Below are 21,746 nucleotides of genomic sequence, written 5' to 3'. Positions count from 1 at the left end.
ATCAATGGGAGAAGAAGCTGGACATTTCAAAGATGTGGACAGTTGATACGTACATATATTTGGAAAAATATGCATGGAAATACTCACACATTTTCATATGTAAAGGGGACAAAATAAAGATTGCAATCTGCTACAGACATGAGACAGAACAAGTTTCAAGGAGACTTTGGACAACTTCAACGAATTCAAGTTTTGCTTGTATGCACATCCCTAGTTCGAAGCATGGATGTTTCATTGAACTATTATGGTTAATAGTCTCTCATAGATCTGTAAACTCTTATGTTCTTATCCCTTGGCTTTTTACCAAGTCCAGATTTAATTCTGCTTTACCGCCTGTTCCTATTATTCTTTATGTAAAGGTTGAAAAAAACCCACCCCTCATTCTATGATGCAAAATTCACTCATTTAAACTAAAAGGCCTGGGAGACTTTCAAAGTTGGGATACCACAACTGAAAAGGTGGTCTCATACATTCTGACCTTCTAATTCCTGAAGGTGGGAAGGCCCGAACAAGATCTTTTCTGAGAAAGATCTTAATAGGCAGAAGAAGGTCCAAATAGAAGACCTTACTTTATATTGTTCAGTGAGCCTAAAGAAGGATTCGTATTTGAAATTTATTGGGCTTTATTCTAAGTACTTAGAAGTTTCCCTTTTTTTCTGCTTCTGGTATCTTTCTGTTTTCTTCTTCTTTTAAGTGTTACAGTTAGTGGGATTCTTATTTGTGGAGAGGCTAACACTCAGTAGTAGAGCACTGCATTTACAACTTCCCAAGTTCAACCCCTGGCACTTGCATTTGAAAGGATCTGGGGAAACACCGGTTCCTGACACGCTGGAGAGCTGTCACAAGTTAGAGGAGGCAGTACTATATTAGATGAACTAATGTATGACAAAAAAAGCTTCCTACTAAAACTTCAACCACAACTCTGTTGTTGGTGGAGTGGATTTGGAGGAAATAGCTAAATCTCAGTGATGGAGCAATACTTCGCCTGCAGTAGATCCCAGAGCTGGGAAAGAACCCCATTGGTCCAAAACCCTAGAGAGCTGCAGCCAGACAAACTAGACAGTATTGGCATAGATGGACCAGCCAACAGAACCAGCTTATGGCAGCGTCATGTGTATTTTCTTTTATAGCTAGTGCAGGTTTGTATTCAGCTCTCTGTGGCCTCTGTGAGCTAAAAAGCCCGTGAGTGTTCATGCAAGAAGGCAGGAAAGGATTCATTCACCATAGCAGCACAAAAAAGAGATGCCTGCCACTGGGCAGATCCCCATGCCAAGGCTGGGTTCCAATAACATACATACACCAGCTCCAGGACTCCTACACTGTACCCTTGGTATATCTAAACAAGCACAGTGTCATTTGGGAGCAGTTGCTTGCAGAGACCTTGAATAAGAGCTTGGTCTTCAAGATCTCCAGTCCTGTTCATAGGAGGATCCAATTTCAAGGTTCGCTGCAGGTGGAGACCCCACCAATAATTCAGGAGCTACATAGGTACATCTAGAGCTGGAGTTCACTGATATAACATAATTTGTTATCTAGGATTTTTTTGCTTCTGATGAACTATATCTGTAATCCCAAGCACAGCAATGTACATTCAGAGCCCATTTTGGTGTTTAGCAAACACTTCGAACAGGCCCTCCCAAGCCCTCTGTGCTATTTTGAAAACCCATGATTTCATGTTACTACAACAATTGCAATTGCTCAGATATAGAATTTCCTTTAATTCACTTATTGATATGAATTTACCAGATTCACGCATCCCAAATCATTATGTGAAATGGAAAGCAGTGTAGGTATTCCCACTTCTATGAATTTTATGAGACAGGTTTTTTTAAAAAAATGCTTACAAAAATATGTATGCCAGGGAAAAAAACTGTACACAAAAATGACTATATCGGGGAAAGAAACATACAAAAAAGAGAGGATTATATGAAGGGAAACTGCTCGCAAAAATGCATATATTAGACAAAACTCAGTATATTAGGAGGAATAGGTATAAAAATCCTTAGGATTTTTTTTTTTTAATTTGAAAACCAATGAAGAAACTTAGGCCAGATCTACACTTTGTGTCCTATGTTTACGATCCCACCATGATGATGCTACATCTCCCTTGCACACAATGCCATCTGTTTTGGTGTTTCAAATAATATGGAATAAAAGTGGGAAATAACACTAGAAAAGCAGTATATGGAACGCATAATGTGTCCCCACATTTATCAGTGCACTTCAGTACTGATAAAAAGCACTAGTCAGGCAGGTGCCAACTTTGTATTCCATTCGGCGCCTCCTGAAAACGTCATTATTCCAGGAAGCCTTTCCTTAATGACCAGCCACGGTTCACTGTACTTTTTGCTTCTTTTAAAATCTATTTTAAAGTGTTTTATTCTGTTTTTATTTTATTTTGTACACCGCTCTGAAATTTTCAATGGGGAGCGGCATATAAATATTGTAAATAAATAGTGTAGATCTCTCCTAAGAGAAAATGAGGTTGACAGATTTGCCCATTCAGATATCCAGGGACAATCCTGGCAGGATTGTAAGACTTCACAATGCATTGGTGAAATCTCATATTTGAACAGTCCATGACATCAGAAACACCCTACATGTAGAAAAGTTAGGACATTGTGGGCAAAACAAGGCTAGAACCTTTCTGGGCTAGTTTTAAGAGTTTTTTTTTGTTTTTTTGTTTGCGTTACTTTTGAAACAGGAAGGAAATATTTAATATGCAATCCTGGTGCTTCAATCTGAAATGATATATACATAGAAGGACTTTACCATACACTATTATCTGATCATTTGAAATCATCTTGTAAAATCAGTGGGCTCCATGATTATAGTTACAGCAAAGTAGGCAATATTGGAATTTTTCTATCCTTTCTTAAAGAAGTAGAAGTATTTATGTTTGGGTATGGTTTATAATTGTCCCTAGATCTGTCAGTGGGATTTTCAATTTAATTACAATTTCTAGTGCAGCTGTTCTACTCTTTCCATCATCCCATAGTTGATAGGGCATCTAATTAGCACTTTATAGCATTTTGTGGTCAATTATAAACTGTTATAAAAAGAGAAGGTCTGCAGTTTAGTAAAGAAGAACTGTGCAATTCTCATTTTTTTACATAGCATTTTATAAGTCACATTTCCTCTCTAGTAACTATGAAAAGCTCCTATGATTAATTTTAAAAGAAAAGAAAAGAAAGTAGTCTGGAACCGTTAGATGTCTTTCTGATTACTGACCCTATTAAAAACTTCTTAAAGTAATAGATAGGTTTAATTCCTCAAGCCAAAGGGAAAAATATATATAGCATCTTAAGTATTTTCCATATTTCTTATATTGATGTGTCTGTAGAAAGAACAAAAAGAAAAATCCAAGAAAGAAGGAAAATCTCTTGTATTGCAAGTTTTAAATGTACCAAGCTAAGGTTTACTTAATTAGAACCTCGAGGCAATAAAGGAAGCCTTTTTTAAATTCTGTGAATCTTAATATGCTAAATAATGCAAAGCTTCAACTCTTCAAGCATGAGACACACATCTGGCCGCTTAACATTTAAATTACAGGGGGTGGGGGGAAACCCTTTTACTTCTCTGGTAATTTTCTTCAGGAAAAGAATGGGAAATGTATTACAACTAAATTTAATTTCATTTTAGATTTTCATCATGTTTAATTGCACAGCATATTTTTGTGAGCATCTCTTTATTTTATTTATGACACATTTTCTTTTCCCTTCCTGTATTTTTTATTGATCTTTAATTTAAGCAGCTCCTCACTGTTTATGGCCGCTGAAGAATTACATTGTGTTCTACCAGGAAATCTATCTGGAGTTAAAAGTAATGAGCTCAGTGATACAGAAAATAAAGGAAAGAATACAAGCTCAAAAAGAAAAAAAATCTCCACAAATTAAAGCACAGCAACCCACAAGAAAGTTATTAAGCAACAGTATTCCATTTGTTTTTATCTTCAACTTTTCACTTAGGCAAGCCAATCTTCTTTCTTTCTTTCTCTCGTTCTTTCGTTCTTTCGTTCTTTCTTTCCCTGATAAGATGTCCTAGTGGTGGAGAGGTAAGAACACATTTCCAATTCCTAATTTATTTTTTAGGAGGAAAAAATGGTTCAGGAAATGGTGACACAATGATACAGGTAAAATGGCAGCTTTCAGTCCAATCAGTTTATTTATTTATTTATTATATTTATATACCGCCCCATTGCCGAAGCTCTCGGCGGTTTACAAAAGTTAAAAACAGTGAACATAAAAAAAAGTATAAAAAATTTTAAACCATCAAAAATATAAAAACAACAGTATAAAACAGTTGCTCTGACCAGCGTGGTACAGGAAGGAGCACTTGGCTCCTAGAATATGAAAAATAAAGAGGAACAAGCCCGTCAAACAAAAATGCCCCTGGCCTGTTGATTTGCCTTTTTCTGTAGGGCCTGAATGTCATCTTCAGAGCTTTTCATTGTGTAATCTCACCATCAGAGCTATAGCAGATGACAACCAGGGAATGGGCGGATTTTGTGTTGGTGTTTCAGTTATGGGGAAACCCTCCCAGGGAGGCTCACTGTAATGCCAGTGCTGGCCCAAGACATGCTGCTTCAGGTTGAGCAGCAAATGGTGCCCATCTCCTAAGTCAAGGAAGGTCCAATTATTTTAGTTGAGGAAAAACAGCACGTCTCTTCCTCCCTGGCAGTAAAAATATAATAATGTTGAATTAACTAACTTACAATTTGCTTTTCCTTTCACGGCCTCCTAAAATTGCCAACCCAAGGCAGCTGCCTTACTCTGCCTAATGGTAGGGCCGGTCCAGCCAGTTAACTACTTTGATGCTATTTCAGCATCAGGTGAATGTGTGTGCGTGCGTTGTAATCTCTGGTATGTTTTTAACTACAGCATTGGTTTTTATGCTGCTCTGCTGCTAATTTTACTGTTGTGTTTTATATTTTGTTTTTGTTATTGCTATGTTTTGGATTTTAATAAGCTTTGTTGTATTATTATATTGTATTGTATTTTTTGTAAGCCACACTGGGGAAGTTCCAAGAAGTACGAGGTAGAAATGCTTTGAATAAATAAGTCAATATCTTCACAGCGCTGGGTTGGTGCCGTACCCCTCTCAAATCCTGCGCTTTCCCTCTTTGGGGGCAGCGTCGGGTAATCCTGGCACTGAGGAGGGAGCGTGGGGTTTCTGGGTGGCCATCCAGTGTCCAGAGCCACCCCCGCCCTCTTCCTGGTGAGAGGCTACCAATTGCTGGTTGCCTTCTACCAGGCATTGCCCCCAGATTGTCCCTGGAGCGATGGTAGATGGCAGAAGTGCCATATTGACATTGCTCCAATTGAAAAAGTCAGGGTAAATCCCTGAATTTTCAAACCGCAGCATCGTTTGAAAGCCCCGCGGTGTCTGCGAAGGTGCTCCTGCATCATCTAACTGATGCAACACAGAACCAGAGCTAAGGCAGAGCTTTCCCTATGTATAGACAGTCCCTAGGTCACATAAGAACTGTGCTCCATACACATCAAAAAGTGCATCAAGCCAGGTTGGGGGTGGGGTTGCAGGTGAGCTAAGGATGTGTACTACCTGGGTAAGCAGAAAAGTTGCTTCATCCTTGCTGTATCAGGCAAACATTTTCAAACTGACACAAGCACCAAGGCCAGATCTACACCAAGCAGGATATAACACTTTGAAAGCAGTTTGAAAATGGTATATGGAATGTGTACTGGGCCCCAACAGGTGTCAGTACTGATATAAACAGTTATAAAGCAGTAGTGTAGATCCTCGTACAGGCCAGAACTACACCAAGCAGGATATAACAGTTTGAAAACGGTATATGGCCTGTGTCCTGGGCCTGAACAGTTGTCAAAGCTGTTATAAACTGTTATAAAGCAGTAGTGTAGATCCTGCCCAGGAGGAGAAGAATTATAGGGGGTTCCGATGACACCCAGGCAGGATCTACACTACTGCTTATAATGGTTTATAATGGTTTTGACAACTATTCAGGCCCAGGACACATTACATATACAGTTTTCAAACCGTTTTTAAAGTGTTGTATCCTGCTTGGTGTAGATCTGACCCCATTCCCTACCCAAAGAAAACATTCAACAGTTATGGGGCGGTGTGAGCTAGCCCTTCTCCCTGCCTTCACTGCCTTCAGCATGCCACAGAAAGGGCTCCCTGCATGTACAGACTTTACCTGTGAATCTTCTCCACTTGAGGCCAGGATCCATCTTTGTGTGGAGAATCCCTACATGGATGTGTTCACATCAGCCAATACATGCTGGATGTGCAGGTGGTGTGGGCATGACCACTGGGCAAGGCAGGGACAGGGCTAGTCCATTTGGCCTCATAACCCTCCTCATTTTTCCCTTGAATATATCGGGGGGGGGGGGAACTAGTCCTGAACCCACCTTATTTAATTTATTGTTAGCAATGCCATTGGCGCTAGATAATTGCCATGATCATTTAACCACATTTGACATGACTACAATGGATGTGATAGGAGGGAAAGAAGTTTATTTTCCTAGGGGGGAAAAGGGGGGGGGGGAGAGAAGAAAAAAAGGAGAGGTTATTGCTTGGAAAATATACCCTCCCTAACCAAACCATGAACTTTACTACTGACATTTGGGTACCTTGCCTACAACTGCCTTTGAAACGGCATCCCTTGCAATTATTAGCTCAGCACTGCATGTTCCTATGCAAAACAAATAAGCAAACAATTTTTTGGCGGGGGACACACCCTGTTTGCTTGATTTTTTCCACTTCTTTGACATTAGGAACAACAGGGCAAACAGTATACTATATTATTTGATTTCTAGTTTCTATTTGTGAATACTATAAACAAGTTCATGACATATACTGCAAAACCGGCAGTATTTTGGAGGTTAAAGATATAAGTCCTACATTATTTAAAACTTGGTGGCGTGATTATTTAAATTGTCTTTGGAGTCATTACTTCAGTGGCATTTCTCTCCCTCACCCCACCCTTTCTCTGCTCAGATGACGACCTGTATACAATCAACTCTGGTTATGCTGATAAATATTGTGATGTAGTCCCAGTGAAGGAAGCCCATGGCAAACATTGCAAAGTAAGGATTGAAATCTGAACTGTAAAAAAAAAATCTGCTGCCTATTTTTTTAAATTACTATTCTGAAAAGCACCCTTTCTTATGGAAGTTTTTATGTGTCTGGCAAGGTGGAAGGAAAACAGCTGATGTTTTGTGAACTCAACAATGCCAATAAAATTTTTTATGGCCAAGAGCACACCTTTTTCCTGCTCTACCAAAGACTTTGGCTAAATAAATCCCTTTACAACTTACCTGCCAATCTTTTAAGTAGTAATTGGATGGTTATTTCCTTTGCTGATTTTTGCTGAAGTTTCATGGTTTATTGGCCCTTCTCACTCCTGTTTCTGCCTACTCCCTTCAGAAGTCAGAGGGTTGAAAGTCATGACATGAGAGTGGATTAGATTAATGGTTTTGTGGTAAAGGCCTGAATCATAAGGAATTCCATTGAAGCAGTCATACCTTATTCCAATTCCAATCTCAGACACTTATTTTCTTCTTCAAAAATTCCCAGCTTTTATTTAATAAAAGATTTTTTGGTCTACCATGGACATAATTCCTCTTCTTTAATTTTCAGTAAACATTATTATTTGTTAAAATAATAACAAATCATTTTGGAGAGTGGCAAAAGCCAAATATTTTGTTTTCAGATGGGGACTTGAAGAGATCAATAGTGGGGGGAGTAGCTTATTAACTTATTACTAGTTTTTCTCCACAGAGTAATGGTGATCTTAGCCACTACTCTTTCTTTCCTGCTCTGTATCATATGTAAGACTTCTTGGGGCATCAGACCAATCATAGCAACACAGTGGTTTTGATGATGAACCTATTTCTTGAGACAGGAACTCATCCTGAAACTCTTATGGCTATGAGATGTCTGTGCCTGAAAGCACATGAAAACCAGATTTGACATGAGAGAGACTAGTATTAATAAAGTACCATTTTACTTCTTCCAGTGCCTCCCACTTCCAAACTGCTCAGGGCCATTTTTTATATTTTCATATTTAGATTGTATTAGTTTATTTATGCTAGTATAAAAATTATAATAGTACTTCACCAAGTAAAATCATATCACAGCGATAGTAAGAGGTGTTTATTATAGTTCTGCTCTTTAAAATTTGGATTGTTTATGTTGGTATTTGTTGGACACACAAAGATTTGCAGAAGTAGAATAATTCATAACAGCACAATCCTATACATGTCTACTCAGATGTAGGTCCTGTTGAGTTCAATGGGTAAGCGGGTATAGGGTTGCAACCTAAGGATGTATGATTAAGCCCTCAAATGTGGTTAATGTCAATGGGATTTCAGTGCATCTAATTCTCTTTGAGTCATGTCCGTTGTCTTTTTTTAAAAAGAAAATAAAAGTGTCCTTGCTGGAGGAAAGTGTAATATGCTGTATTTGGCGAAGTAGTCCTATTTGGAGCCATTCATGGGACTTTAATGTCTCAGTCTAATTACTGCTGTTTCTGTTCTTCTGATGTTTTGTAGGCCTAAAGAGGAAAGTGGTGACATCTTATTTGATGTTGTTCAGAGCACTGTGCTGCATGTAATTAAGTTATTAACGTATTGTTATTAAAGGACGCAAAGTGCTTATGCCCATGCGATCATTGTGAGAAAGTAAATGCTTCCTGGAGCCACACCCTTGTGCCTTTGACTTAAGATCTGGTTTTGAGTCATGTGCATGAACAAACACAGCCCAGTGAAGTTCATGTATAATCCAGTTTAATGCCTTTTTCTTTTGCCTTTTGAATACTATAATTCTGATTCATACACAGCTTGAAGATTGTATGCCAGCACTTTGCATATGCAGCCAGTTTTGAAATCTCAAATGCCTTGAAGTCCTGTATTTATTTATTTATTTGCAATACTTATATGGCACTTAACATAGTATTCACACTACGTCTTCATTCAGATGATTTGGAAGACCTGGGATGGGTACACCTCAGGTACAAAAGGGAGGAAGATTAGATGTGTCCACTTCTAGTCAGCAGCAAGCCACACTTTGCTGTTGTACCTGAATGCAGCAAACTATAGTTTATTCAGTTCTTCTTCGTGGTCTCTATGCATCACACATATGGGCTTTGCGCCTGCGCAGAGACCAGACCGGAACCTACTATAGCTGAGTGGAACGTTTTTGGCGGGAACCCCTCCCCCCACGCTACCGCGCATGTCCATGGGGTTCCCGCCCTCACCTCAGTTCTTCGTCGTCCGCCATCGTGCTTAGACATAGAACCAGCCTACTTAGCGTATTCTCTATTAAAATACCTTTTTCTTCATTCTTTTCTCTTCTCGTTCGCTTCTCACTTTAACTTATCTTTTTTAGCCTTTATTCTGTCCTATAAAAAAAAAAAAAATTGTTATAGTTAGATTTCTCCTCAGCGACTTCGGTCGCGTGAGGCCTTTATGGCAATCAAAGCACCATTTAGAAAGTGCGTAAAGTGTGGAGCGAAGCTTCCTCCCTCGGACGGCCATTCTTTGTGTATTATCTGTTTGGGAGAGGGACATGTGGTAGAGACCTGCCACCACTGTATGTCTTTTACCAAGCAAACTAGAAAAAATCGAGCAGACCGACTCCGTTCGACACTCTGGGAAAAAGCTCTTAAGGCCACGGAGGCCCCTACGATGGAGAGAGCGGCGGTTCAAAAGTCTGTTGCCCGTAAGACGGCAGTTACAACGACTGTAACGGAAAAACCGCCAGACCACAGCACTGAAGTGCAGGCCAGAGCTAATAGGGCTGAGATACCCCTCACGCCTGGTCGGTCTTTATCAAGTTCGTTGGCTAAAAAGATCTCTAAAAAAGCCAGAACTTTGATACCTTCTTCTGAGCTGGAGAAGAAGAAGAAGAAGAAGAAAAAGAGGGACGCGGAGAGATCCACCATAGCGTCACCTCGGCCGCGGGAATCGGCCAGGAGCCATTCCACCCCTCCCGCCGCGCCGACCACTTCGATACCGAGGTCTCCTTCGGTATCGAGATCGATGTCGGTACCGATGGCCACGGTACCGACACGTCCTACAAGTCTATCCGAAGGCGAGATTCGAGATTCGGTGTCGGTGGCCTCCGCTCGACAACCTGTTAGACCCTTGGAGCTCCAGGGTTTAATCCCCGGGCAGCCCTCACCAAGACATACTCCAAGGCGTGAATGGGACAGAGTATCTCAGTACTCTGATCCCCAATCCAGATACGGCTACTACCAGTGGGATCGTTACCGACCACAGCAGTTTTTTCAAGGTGGCCAGGAGCATTACCAGCCTGAGGGCTATTATGCACATCCTCCTCCAACATCGAGGGTATGCCAGTTGCCCTTGCCTCCTCCTTCCGAGCATCAAGTCTCCACGGTGTCGACCCCTCGACACCATGAGCAACATGTGATACCGATCGCTGCATCGACTGCACTACCTACACAGGAAGAACGTTTAGATTTGCAGGTGGTGACGCTGTCCTCGCCAGAAGGGAACTATCCATCTGACTCCGAGTCGGCTCACTCTTTGGTTCCAACCGCACCTTCGCCGGACGATGCAGTCGATGATGCTGACCCTTCTTCTCCGTCTGATGATATGGTCCGGTTCTCAGACCATATGCTCAGAATGGCTAACGCATTAGGTCTCGACATTCAGCAGGCAGATGAATCCGTCATCGATCCTATTTATGATGTGTTCCAAACAACTACAAATCAACGCTTGGCCATTCCTATACCCCACGCTCTAAAACAAGCGGCTCAGTTGTCATGGAAGACTCCAGCAGTGGCTCAAACAACATCAAAAAGACTAGAGACACTATATCGCGTTAGGGAGGATGAGGCACAATTCTTGGTACAGCATCCTAAGCCGAATTCTATAGTAGTAGAATCGGCACAAGGACAGTCTCATAAAGCCCATTCTGCGCCTGTAGATAGGGAGGGGAGAAAGTTGGATCAAACTGGAAGAAGAGTCTATGCATCCTCCTCTTTGGGAATCAAAGCGTCGGCGTATGAAGCGACTATGGCGAGATACCAGATTTTCCTTTGGGAAAAGATGGGTTCCCTATGCGAGCATCTTCCTGAGGATAAAAAGGAGCTCGCAAGAGTCTTTCAGAGCGAAGCGACGGCCATAGCAAGACAACAGTTGTCCACCGCTCGACATCAAGTGGACTGCCACTCAAAGTCGATGATGGGTGCCATTTCTTTGAGGAGGCATGCATGGCTCAGATCAGCTAATCTCACACAAGAAACAAAGTGGAGAATTGAAAATATGCCATTCGATGGCGAAGGTCTATTTAATACCAAGACCGATGAGACACTGGACTCCATCTATAAAGCAAGGACAACAGCAAAAAAGATGGGGTTTACTGCTCCTCCTCAGACCCAATACCGAACCAAAAGATGGACAAGGCCTCCCATACAACAACAACATCGACCACAATATCAGCCTCAACCTCGGCAGCAACAACAGCAGCTGCAGAGGAAGAGGCCTTACCAGGGCAGATACCAACAGGATAAGCGGCAGCCCGACTTCTCTAAAAAGCAGCGGGTTTGACTTTTCGGACCCAGATCCACCTCCCTTCGCGAACCGCCTAGCACCCCATTACCATCAATGGGAGTTAATAACATCAGACTCCTGGGTGCTCACTATCATCAACTCGGGCTACGCCATCGAGCTCGATGCCCTTCCTCCCTTTTCCGGCGTGAAAGTAACGGCTCCATCCCCTCCTCTGCTACTCGAGGTACAGACTTTACTATCGAAGGGAGCTATCTCTCCCGTACCTGCAGAGGAGCTCAACCAGGGATTTTTCTCCCGTTACTTCACGGTCCCGAAGAAGGATGGAGGTCTTCGACCGATCATGGACTTAAGACATCTGAACAAGTTCATCACCCCGAGGAAATTCCGTATGACAACGGTTACTTCTATTTTACAGCTTCTACAAAAAGGAGTTTGGTTCGCAGTGGTGGATCTGAAGGATGCGTACTTCCACATATCCATCAGGAAGTTGCATCAAGCTTACCTTCGGTTTTCGATCGGTGCATCCCAGTACCAGTTCACCGTTCTTCCGTTCGGGTTGGCCACGGCGCCGAGGGTTTTCACGAAGGTCATGGCTGTTGTGTGCGCCTACCTAAGACAGGAAGGCATTTACATTTACCCATACCTGGACGATTGGCTCCTCGTAGCAGACAACAGAAATACACTCCAGTCGGACATACGAACCACCCTCAACCTCTTGGATTCGTTAGGACTGTGGGTCAACCGCGAAAAGTCCGTTTTGACTCCACAGCAGAGATTGGACTTCATAGGGGTAACCCTATCCTCTCAGGACGGGAGAGCATACTTACCTTCAACCAGGGCAAACACCTTGCAGCAGTTAGCCATCGATACCGAGAGCCGCCGAAAAGTTTCGGCATGGACAGTTCAAAGATTGTTGGGTCTGATGGCAGCTACTACGGCAGTCATCAGGTTTTCAAGACTCAGAATGAGGGTATTGCAGGCCTGGTTTCTGAGGACTTTCGATCTCAGGCACAATGCTCGACGAACTTACCTTTCGATACCAAAGCAAGTGAGGGCATCGCTGAAATGGTGGTTCTCGATGTCGACTCTTCTCGAAGGCGTTCCGTTTCAACAACAGGCGCCTTCGGTAACGATCACAACGGATGCATCTTTAGAAGGATGGGGAGCCCATTGCAACTCCCTTACCGCTCAAGGTCGTTGGCCTCGATCACAGAGAGAACAGCACATCAATCACCTCGAACTCCTGGCAGTAGAAAATGCGATAAAAGCATTTGCACAGTTGATCGAGGGCCAGAATGTCTTGATCGCGACGGACAATACTACCGTAGTGGCTTACATCAACAGGCAGGGTGGAACAAGATCTCACCCCCTGAACCGTTCTGCACTCAGGATATGGAACTGGTGCATAAAGAGAAGGACTTACCTGACTGCAATCCATGTAGCCGGCAAGGAGAACATCATTGCGGACTCTCTCAGCAGGTCCTTCCATGTCGACCACGAGTGGGAGCTCGATGTCGAAGTTCGAGAAAGTCTTTTTCGGTACTGGGGCCGCCCTGCTGTCGATGTCTTCGCTACCGAGGACAACGCAGTCTGTACCAAGTTTTGCAGCAGAGCAGGAAAAGGAAAGCGCTCTCTAGGAGACGCTTTCACCAGGACTTGGGGAGGAAACCTCCTGTACATGTTTCCTCCCTTTCCACTATTGACAAGAGTGATAGCCAAGATCCAGATGGACAACTCCAATTGCATCCTGATCACACCGTGGTGGCCTCGACAGACGTGGTTCTCTCACGTCCTTCGGTTATCGAGAGGGAATTACATCAGGCTCCCGTCGACACCGAAGCTACTGTCTCGACACCAGGGCAAAGTTCGACACGCAGATCTGTCGACCCTCAAGATGACTGCATGGAGGATAGCAACCGCTCCTCCTCTGGAACCAGAGCTTTGACTGTGGACCACATTATATTGGCAGCACTAAAGCCTTCTACGAGGAAAGCTTATGCAGCAAAGTGGCAAAGATTTCGGAATTTTGCTTCAGAACAAGATCAAACACCAGAATCTTGCCACTTATCTTTTATTCTCAATTATTTATTGACACTTTTCCAGCAGGGACTTAAACTCGCATCCATCAGGGTTCACCTTGCTGCGATTACATCTTTTCACCAAGGTATAGATGGGTTTACACCTTTTACCCATCCAACAACGAAGAAATTTCTAAGAGGTCTGAGGAACACGATACCGACTGTGAAAAGTATCGTGCCGCCATGGAGCCTGTCAGTTGTGCTGCAAGCACTGACACGCAAGCCCTTTGAGCCCATGGCGTCGACAGACCTTAGGCTGCTTACTTTAAAGACTGTCTTTTTAGTAGCCATCACATCGGCAAGACGTGCAAGTGAGCTTAAAGCTCTTAGGATAGATGTCCCGTACACTATTTTTCATAAGGACAAGGTTGTGCTACGCACAGACCCAGCCTTCCTACCTAAGGTAGTGTCAACTTTTCATCTGTCCCAGCACGTTACTTTACCTGCTTTCTTTCCTAATCCAACTACACCTCTTGAGTCTTCCTTGCACACTCTCGATGTAAGAAGGGCTCTTGCTTTTTACAAAGACAGAACAGAGACTTTAAGGAAAACAAAGCAATTGTTTATTTGTTATGGTGAGCCTTCTAAGGGACTCCCTGTCTCTTGCCAGCGGTTGTCACGTTGGATAGTGGAGACAATTGAATTGGCCTACTCTATTTCTAAATTAGAGTTAGTGAAACCGGTGACAGCTCATTCCACCAGAGCTGTTTCAACTTCGGTGGCTTTCACCAGAGGTGTTCCACTGACTGAAGTCTGTAGAGCCGCAACGTGGTCCACTCCGTCCACGTTTGTCAAGCACTACAGTTTGGACACCCGTGCGAGGCAGGACTGCTCATTTGGGAGGACAGTGCTTTCAGAGATCTTCAGATGATGCACCAACCCACCTCCAAAGGTATGTCAGCTTGCTACTCGCCCATATGTGTGATGCATAGAGACCACGAAGAAGAAATGCAGGTTGCTTACCTGTAACTGTAGTTCTTCGAGTGGTCATCTATGCATTCACACAACCCACCCACCATCCCCACTTGGTGGTGTGAGACTTATAAATGACACTGTTTTATTGTGGAATGTACTTTACTTTATTTACACTCATGTTTATGGGGGCACAATGTCGGACTCCTGTAAACTGAGGTGAGGGCGGGAACCCCATGGACATGCGCGGTAGCGTGGGGGGAGGGGTTCCCGCCAAAAACGTTCCACTCAGCTATAGTAGGTTCCGGTCTGGTCTCTGCGCAGGCGCAAAGCCCATATGTGTGAATGCATAGATGACCACTCGAAGAACTACAGTTACAGGTAAGCAACCTGCATTTATACTTTGCCACAAATCAGAATCCCAAACCAGCATCAGAACTATGATTTGCTTTAACTAGAAGTCTTCCCTTTCTATGTGAATGAAGGGAGAAGGGAATACATTGCTGATGGTGGGGTCACCCAGAGAAGGACCTTAATGTGTGCATTTAGTTAATTCATTAATTAATACATTCAGATGCCTCCCTTCAATACATTGTATTTCCAAAGGGACTTACATAGCTTCAAGTAAAACAATAACATACAAAAGATAGAGCAACCAACTTAATTAGCAAATGATGCAGCAGAAGAAAACTGTTATGAGTCAGATCCTACCCACACCTCTAGCAGTATAAAACATAACAAGAGCTTAAAAATTCTTGGAAAATAAAAGGGTCTTCACCTGCTGCCCAGAATACATCACAGTAGATACAAGGTAAGCTCCCTTTGAGAAAATTCCAACATTGTTGTGCCACGAATGAGAAAGCCCTTCTTGCCAGTTGCCACTCACCTTACCTCAGATGGTGGGTGTACCTCAAGGAAGGCCTCTATAGATAATGGGCATGTCTACACCATGCCTTATTCTGGGGATCATCCCGGGATCATCCCTGTGCTTCTACATGACACACAGGGGATCCCAGGGGTGGTGAGGGAAGATCCCTCCGTTTCCCCTGGATAACCGGGACGGCTTTTAGCCCGATTTTTCTCATGGTCTTGGGATCATCCTGAGACCGCGGGAGGTGTGGGCGGCCGCCTGGGTTTTGTCCTGGCTCCTTGCAAGTAAACGCGAGGAGCCAGGGACTTCAGGTGCTCCATACCCATTGGGAGTGGGGTGGGGTGAAGGGAGAAGGATCAGGTGTTTTTTCCCCTCCTACCTTTGGTAGAGGAGCGCATGTGTGCTCCTCTCCTGGATTTTTTTTTAAAATGGTGGTCGCAACGTCCTTCCAGGACATTGCGCGGCCGTCTAGACACCCAGGGAGGTTTGCGGAAGCCGGTAAGTCCACGATCCTCCCCCTACACCCTTGCGGTGTAGACATGCCCAATATTTAATCCCAGCTTGTATAGGTAGGCTACTAGTAGATGGTTCAAATACTCAGATCACAAGTCATGTAGAGTAAAGATCAGCACCAGCACCCTGAGTTACTTTTGGAAATAGATTAGGAACTATTGGAGCTATTTAAGCACTGGTGAGAAAGGTTTCCCATTCCTAGATAGTAACCTCTCACCACTGGTTTGCACTACCTGCACTTTCTGGGCAGTTGTTAAAGGCAGCCCATTGTACAACACATGGCAGTAGTCTAGTCTGAAAGTTAGTCTAGTCTAACCATGGCAAGGCTGTTTCTGTCCAGGAGGGGCTGCAGTTCATGCATTGTCCTCAGATGCTCCATAGAAAGTGTTCCATGCCTCAGATGCCAAACTATACACCAATGGTAACCATTTCAGGGGATTCAGCATCTGTTTCTTGGCTCTCATCCAGATCCCAGACACTGAAGACACCTCACACCAAATCCCCAGAAGACATTACTCAGAAGATTCCTGTGAAAGTTTAAAAGCATGGAGGACAAGACAGAAACATTTAGATATCATTTGGATAGCTTGAAATTATACTGTATCCAGGTTTTCAGAAATACCGTCAGATGATGTGATGGTACTGCTTACTTTCTGAAAAAGACAGGTGCCATCTCAAGCCTATATGGGAGACCCACTATCTGCCCTGGAAGGAAACCTTGCTCTTAAAATTTGATGTGTGTGGTGGTCATATAGCAAATGTAGGTTGCACAGTATCTGCTCTAAAGCAAAATAGGACAGGATGCTAAGGGTCTAACAGTCAGGGTCTGATTCCCCATTGGTTTTAGTCAGTCTTTAGGCCAATGAAACATTGATGAATTGGGCATACTTACAAGGAACCAAGAGGAAAGGGTGGGACTTGATGCTGACTGAATTTTCCTGCTAGTTGTCAATTAAAACTTGATGCTGCATTGCAGAGTTAACTGGATTATTTTGAAACACATATAGTCATTCTCAAATGAAGCAATTCAAACAGGGATGGTAAAATCTCCAACGCTCCTTTTGACCGTTTCATCTCCCCTGTCTATGATCATTATTTTTAGGTGAATCAGAATGATCCAAGGAATGCAAATGGCCACAGAAGTCCTGGAATCAAGCTAGATGCTGACGAAGCGGCATCGCGTAGTACTTCTTATCTGGAAGAGTTAGAGAAACACAAATTCTCTGTTCGGTGAGCAAACGGATATTTCAGAGTTTGTTTTTGGTTTACTCATGCAGAACTATGTAAAATGTGTTTGGGAGTGTGAGAAATAGAGGCAAAACTATCTAAGGGAACATGACAGTTGAAACAAGTGGTGATTTAGTACCGGCGCTGTTCATCATTTCTAGAATCAGAAAATACATTTCATTTCTTCTGTTGCTGGAAGTGATGCCGTTTGAATAAGCCATAAAAAATGAGTTCCTGGCCATTTGTGGTTATTAAAGACCCCCGGGCACTGCTTTGAAAGGAATAGCTGCTAGAGGAGCAGTTCTAACCACAATATTCTTGCCAAATCCTAATTTTATATTCTGCCTGCCTCAGTTTTGCCTGGGGTTTTTCAGTTAGATAAAACATGCTGCCTCCTCCTCTCTTTCCTTCCTCCTGACACGAAAGTGCTTGCTCCACCTGTAAGGAAGCCATATTCCATTCAAACCTGACAATCTGTGGGGGGTGGGGGGCACTGAATTTCCTAGATTTTAAAAGAGGAAAGGATCACTATGAGTGTGCGATGGCATCTTCTGCATAATAAGTTACGCGTATTATAAAAAGCCCATTTTTCAAAGCAGAAGTGACTTTATTTATTTTTTGGCCTAATTCACTAGATTTGAGGTGGATGCTTGCCTTGGCAATTACATTCCTGAAACAATTCTCACTGGTGCCACGTGGATCAATTCAGATCAAGATTAAGGTTATTGCTTTCAGAATCTGATAATTAACTTATGAGTAGGGAGGCGAAAGTTTAATCAGACCGATGCTTGTGATTATTTTGCAGATTATTATTTTAATTTTTTGGCTGATCACCTCGCCCCGCCAGACTCTGTCCCAATCTTACATGTTTTCTTCCAAATTCAGCAGGCTGTTTTGCTGGTCCACTGGCTCCTCGCTAGGGATGCCCGGATTTTGTGAAATCCCTCCCATGCGTGTCTTATGGATTGTGTGGTGTCGGTCATTCCAGCATTGTTTCACAGACGGATACGGATTTTTCTTTTCTGTTATGCAGAAAAATATGTAAATAATTCCTTAAGAAAGTTTGCAACAATTTACATAATTTGTGTTAGTACGTAACACTTAGCATATTGTCCCCTATTCCATTCTATTATTATTATTATTATTATTATTATTATTATTATTATTATTATTATTATTATTATACCACCCCATAGCCGAGGCTCTCTGGGCGGTTTACATAGGATAAACTTTTTTCAACTTTTCTACGCATATATTTCCAGCATGGTATATTTCTCAGGGGAAATTCATGTATTTTCCTGTGAATAAATTTGCATAAATTTCAGGAAAGTAAAAAAAAAGGAAGGCTGTTCCACAGTGGATTCCACAGGTCAGATTCTTGGAAAATACTAATCTGTGGTCCTACGTACAACCTACCCTGCCTCAGCAGCTTTCTGGCTGGTTAGTCAGAACCATTGCTTAAGGAGCAGAAGGTCAATGATTCCACCTCGGTTTATTTATTTATTTATTACATTTATATCCTGCCTTTTTCTCCAAGGAACCCAAGGTGGCATACATAATCCTCCTCTCCATTTTATCCTCACAACAGCCCTGTGAGGTGGGTTGGTCTGAGAGTCGGTGACTGGCCCAAAGTCACCCAGTGGATTTCTATGGCTGAGTGGGAACTAGAACCCGGATCTCCTGACTCGTAGTCCAACACTTTAGCTGCAGGAGGATAGCAGGGAACTGTACCTTTATACATGTACTATATATGTGTGTAGTACATGTATAAAGTACAAAGGGAACCAAGGAGCTTCAGCTATGGGGCGGTATATACATGTAATAAAATAAATAAAACCATAGCTCAGTGGCAAAGCATTATGCTTTGCATTTGGGAAGACCCAGGTTGAATCCCTAACATCTCCAGTTAACAAAGGATTGGCTAGCAGGCATTAGGACAAGATCCTTGGTCCGAGATCCTGGAAGGGTGCTGATGCCAGTCAGATGCCCGTCAGAGTGGATAATGCTTGGCTCGAATGACAACCTGTTTGACCTAGAATGAGGCAGCCTCTTCTATTCCAATATATCCCATCCACCAGCAGCCCATTTCGAACATGTTTGCACAGTGCACAGGCATTAGCAATGTGCAGTTCCAGCAGTGACGTTGTGGCACCAAAGTACATACGAAGCTGGGTACCATGGCCAGAAGCACTGCAGTCAGTAGATGGGCAGGCCGTAAGCCAGGCTTCCCTAACCTGGGTCTCTCTGAATGCTTCATGCATCATTCCTAATCTTTGGCCATGATGACTGGGGCTGATGGGCATTGTAGGCCAAAACATCTGGAGGAATCCAGCTCAGGCATGGCTGCTAAGCTTCCTAACCATCTTCATTTCTCTGCTCCTCTGACTTCCTTTCAATTTGTTTCAGAGGAGCTGCTCCTTCTCTGATTCTAGGCTTTTTTCTATTGGACTTCATTCCTTTAAAAACATATTATGTTAGATGATTAGGGACAAAAAAAGAAGAAGAAAAGAATTAATGGGGCTTTAGGTCTGGGGGCTTTTTAGGTTTCCATAAACATCAGAGTTTCAGATACTCTGAGATGCAATCTGAGCAATTTCCTTGATCTTTTACTGGAGCTGGTAAATCATTTATTGGGGTAGCTTTTTTACAAAATCCTGCTTTAAAAAAATCCCATAAAGTCTATTTATCATAAAATACTGTACTACCAGCCATCTTCAAAGTTATACATGTACTGTATTAATTATCAGCTAACAGTTGCCTTGAAAATAGTTTGGGCTTTTTCGGTATCCTGGCGCCCCTCTATCTTTACCTTGTAAAAAAATATTGGAATACAGGAGCCAAGAAGTGCATGCATAATGTGTCTGTTAAGATAGGGATTTCCTGAGTCCCTCTGCCCTTTTCGTAGCAGTTGCAAGGAATACTAATCTTATTGCTGCCAATGTGGGCTTCCATAATGCTGTTCTTCCTAATGCACTGCAGCGATGCTCAGAGACCCAAGTGGACAAGATCTAAATCTTAATAAAAAGTGTTCAAGCTCCAAAGAGCAAACAAGATCCATCGCACTGCTCACATACTTCAGGGGAACTTCAGATTTTCTAGATGAAAAGCACTTCCGTAGAGGGAAAGGTGAATCAGAAGGGATGATCCCACCTGCGTCTTCCCCCCTGTTGTGCCTACATAGCCAAAACAAAAAGAAAGAATGTGGCTTATCAGCTATGTGACTAAGGGCTCATCTACACCAAGCAGGATATTCCACTATGAAAGTGGTATTTATTTATTTATTTATTGCATTTTTATACGGCCAAAGCTCCCTGGGCAGTTCACAATGAGCTTTGCTTTGTTTGTAAGACATATACATCCAGATCTAAATCCACTCATTTTGTGAGCCGCCTTAATTGGTTTAATGGAGCTCCATAATATAGGGGTTGTTTCTTCCCTGCTTAAAATGAGTGAAGTCAGTACAAAATGTCCTAAATGCAATTATAAATCAGCTTTCAGAGACAGTCATTGGATATCAAACACTGACGTTGAATATAAAACATTTGATGAACATCCTGAGAGTCTTTGCCACCAAAGTGCACAGAGGAGAATTCGTATCAGCTCTGTAGTTTTGCATATATAGTTCCCTCATGCCCATCTCAGTACAACTCAAATCCCAACCCGAAAAGCAGAGTTTAAAGGGACCAACCAAGCATGTACTACACACCTGAGTTGTCGCCACAAGGAGACAGCAGAACGTTGGTTCATTTACGAAATGAACGGTATGAAAGCGGTATATAAAAGGCAGGAGCCACACAACTGCTTTATAGTGATATTGGAGTGCACTTTTGGATCTACACTACTGCTTTATAGTGGTAATGAAGTGCACTGACAACGGTTGGGGACCATGACACATCTACACCAAGCAGGATATAGCACTATGAAAGCGGTATATGGTATGTGTCAATGGGCCCCAATGGTCATCAGTGCAATACCGCTACAAAGCAGTAGTGTGGCTCCTGCCTTTTATATACCGCTTTCATACCACTTTCATAGTGGAATATCTGCTTGGTGTAGATGAGCCCTAAGTTTACGTGGCTTTCACTCTTTTTCCAGAAGGAAAAAGCATAACATGGTCCTCAGAATAGTAGCATTAAGTGGGGAGGGACTTGATGGTGGTAGAGGACATGCTTGGCAGGCAGAAGTTCCCAGGTTCAATCCCTGGCTTCTCGAGACAGGGTGAGGAAAGAATCCTGCTTGAAACCCTGGTCAGCCACTGCCAGTCAGTGTTGACAATACTTGGTGAGACGGACCGATCGATGGTCAGACTTTGGTATAGGATGGCTTCTTACGTTCCTATGTAAATTCAAAATATATTGTGGATTTCAGTCATGTCATAGTAGTCGACCCTGATGCTGAAGTTTAGCACACACTGTTCACATTGATAGCTACCTGGACTTTCACAGCTTCATAATCCTTACCTTATTTCTCTCATCACTACTTTGGCTCGATCCTCATTCACTTTTTAACCATCATGAGATGCCATTTCTGCTTGTGCAGATTGTAGGCCAGGCCATGGCCATGTGAACCTCATCTCTGCGTCTGTTTTTTGGCACATCGTTTTTAAAGTTGTAATAGTGGTTT

The 21,746-nt window shown here is 42.8% G+C and overlaps 1 protein-coding gene across 1 annotated transcript in view; it reads left to right on the top strand.

Annotated features, from left to right (window-relative positions):
* LOC134401268 (uncharacterized) overlaps positions 1-21,746 on the top strand; it is a 182,981-nt gene that overhangs the window by 65,516 nt on the left and 95,719 nt on the right. Inside the window, exons 10-11 of the mRNA XM_063130017.1 lie at positions 10,075-10,856; positions 16,999-17,126. Of these exons, the coding sequence (XP_062986087.1) occupies positions 10,075-10,856; positions 16,999-17,126 (910 nt within the window). The remainder of the gene's footprint in view (positions 1-10,074; positions 10,857-16,998; positions 17,127-21,746) is intronic.

Source organism: Elgaria multicarinata, chromosome 7, assembly GCF_023053635.1.
Source record: "Elgaria multicarinata webbii isolate HBS135686 ecotype San Diego chromosome 7, rElgMul1.1.pri, whole genome shotgun sequence".
Classification (NCBI taxonomy): domain Eukaryota; kingdom Metazoa; phylum Chordata; class Lepidosauria; order Squamata; family Anguidae; genus Elgaria; species Elgaria multicarinata.
The sequence above is the reverse complement of the archived record's forward strand: the minus strand, read 5'-3'. Positions and strand labels throughout refer to the sequence as shown.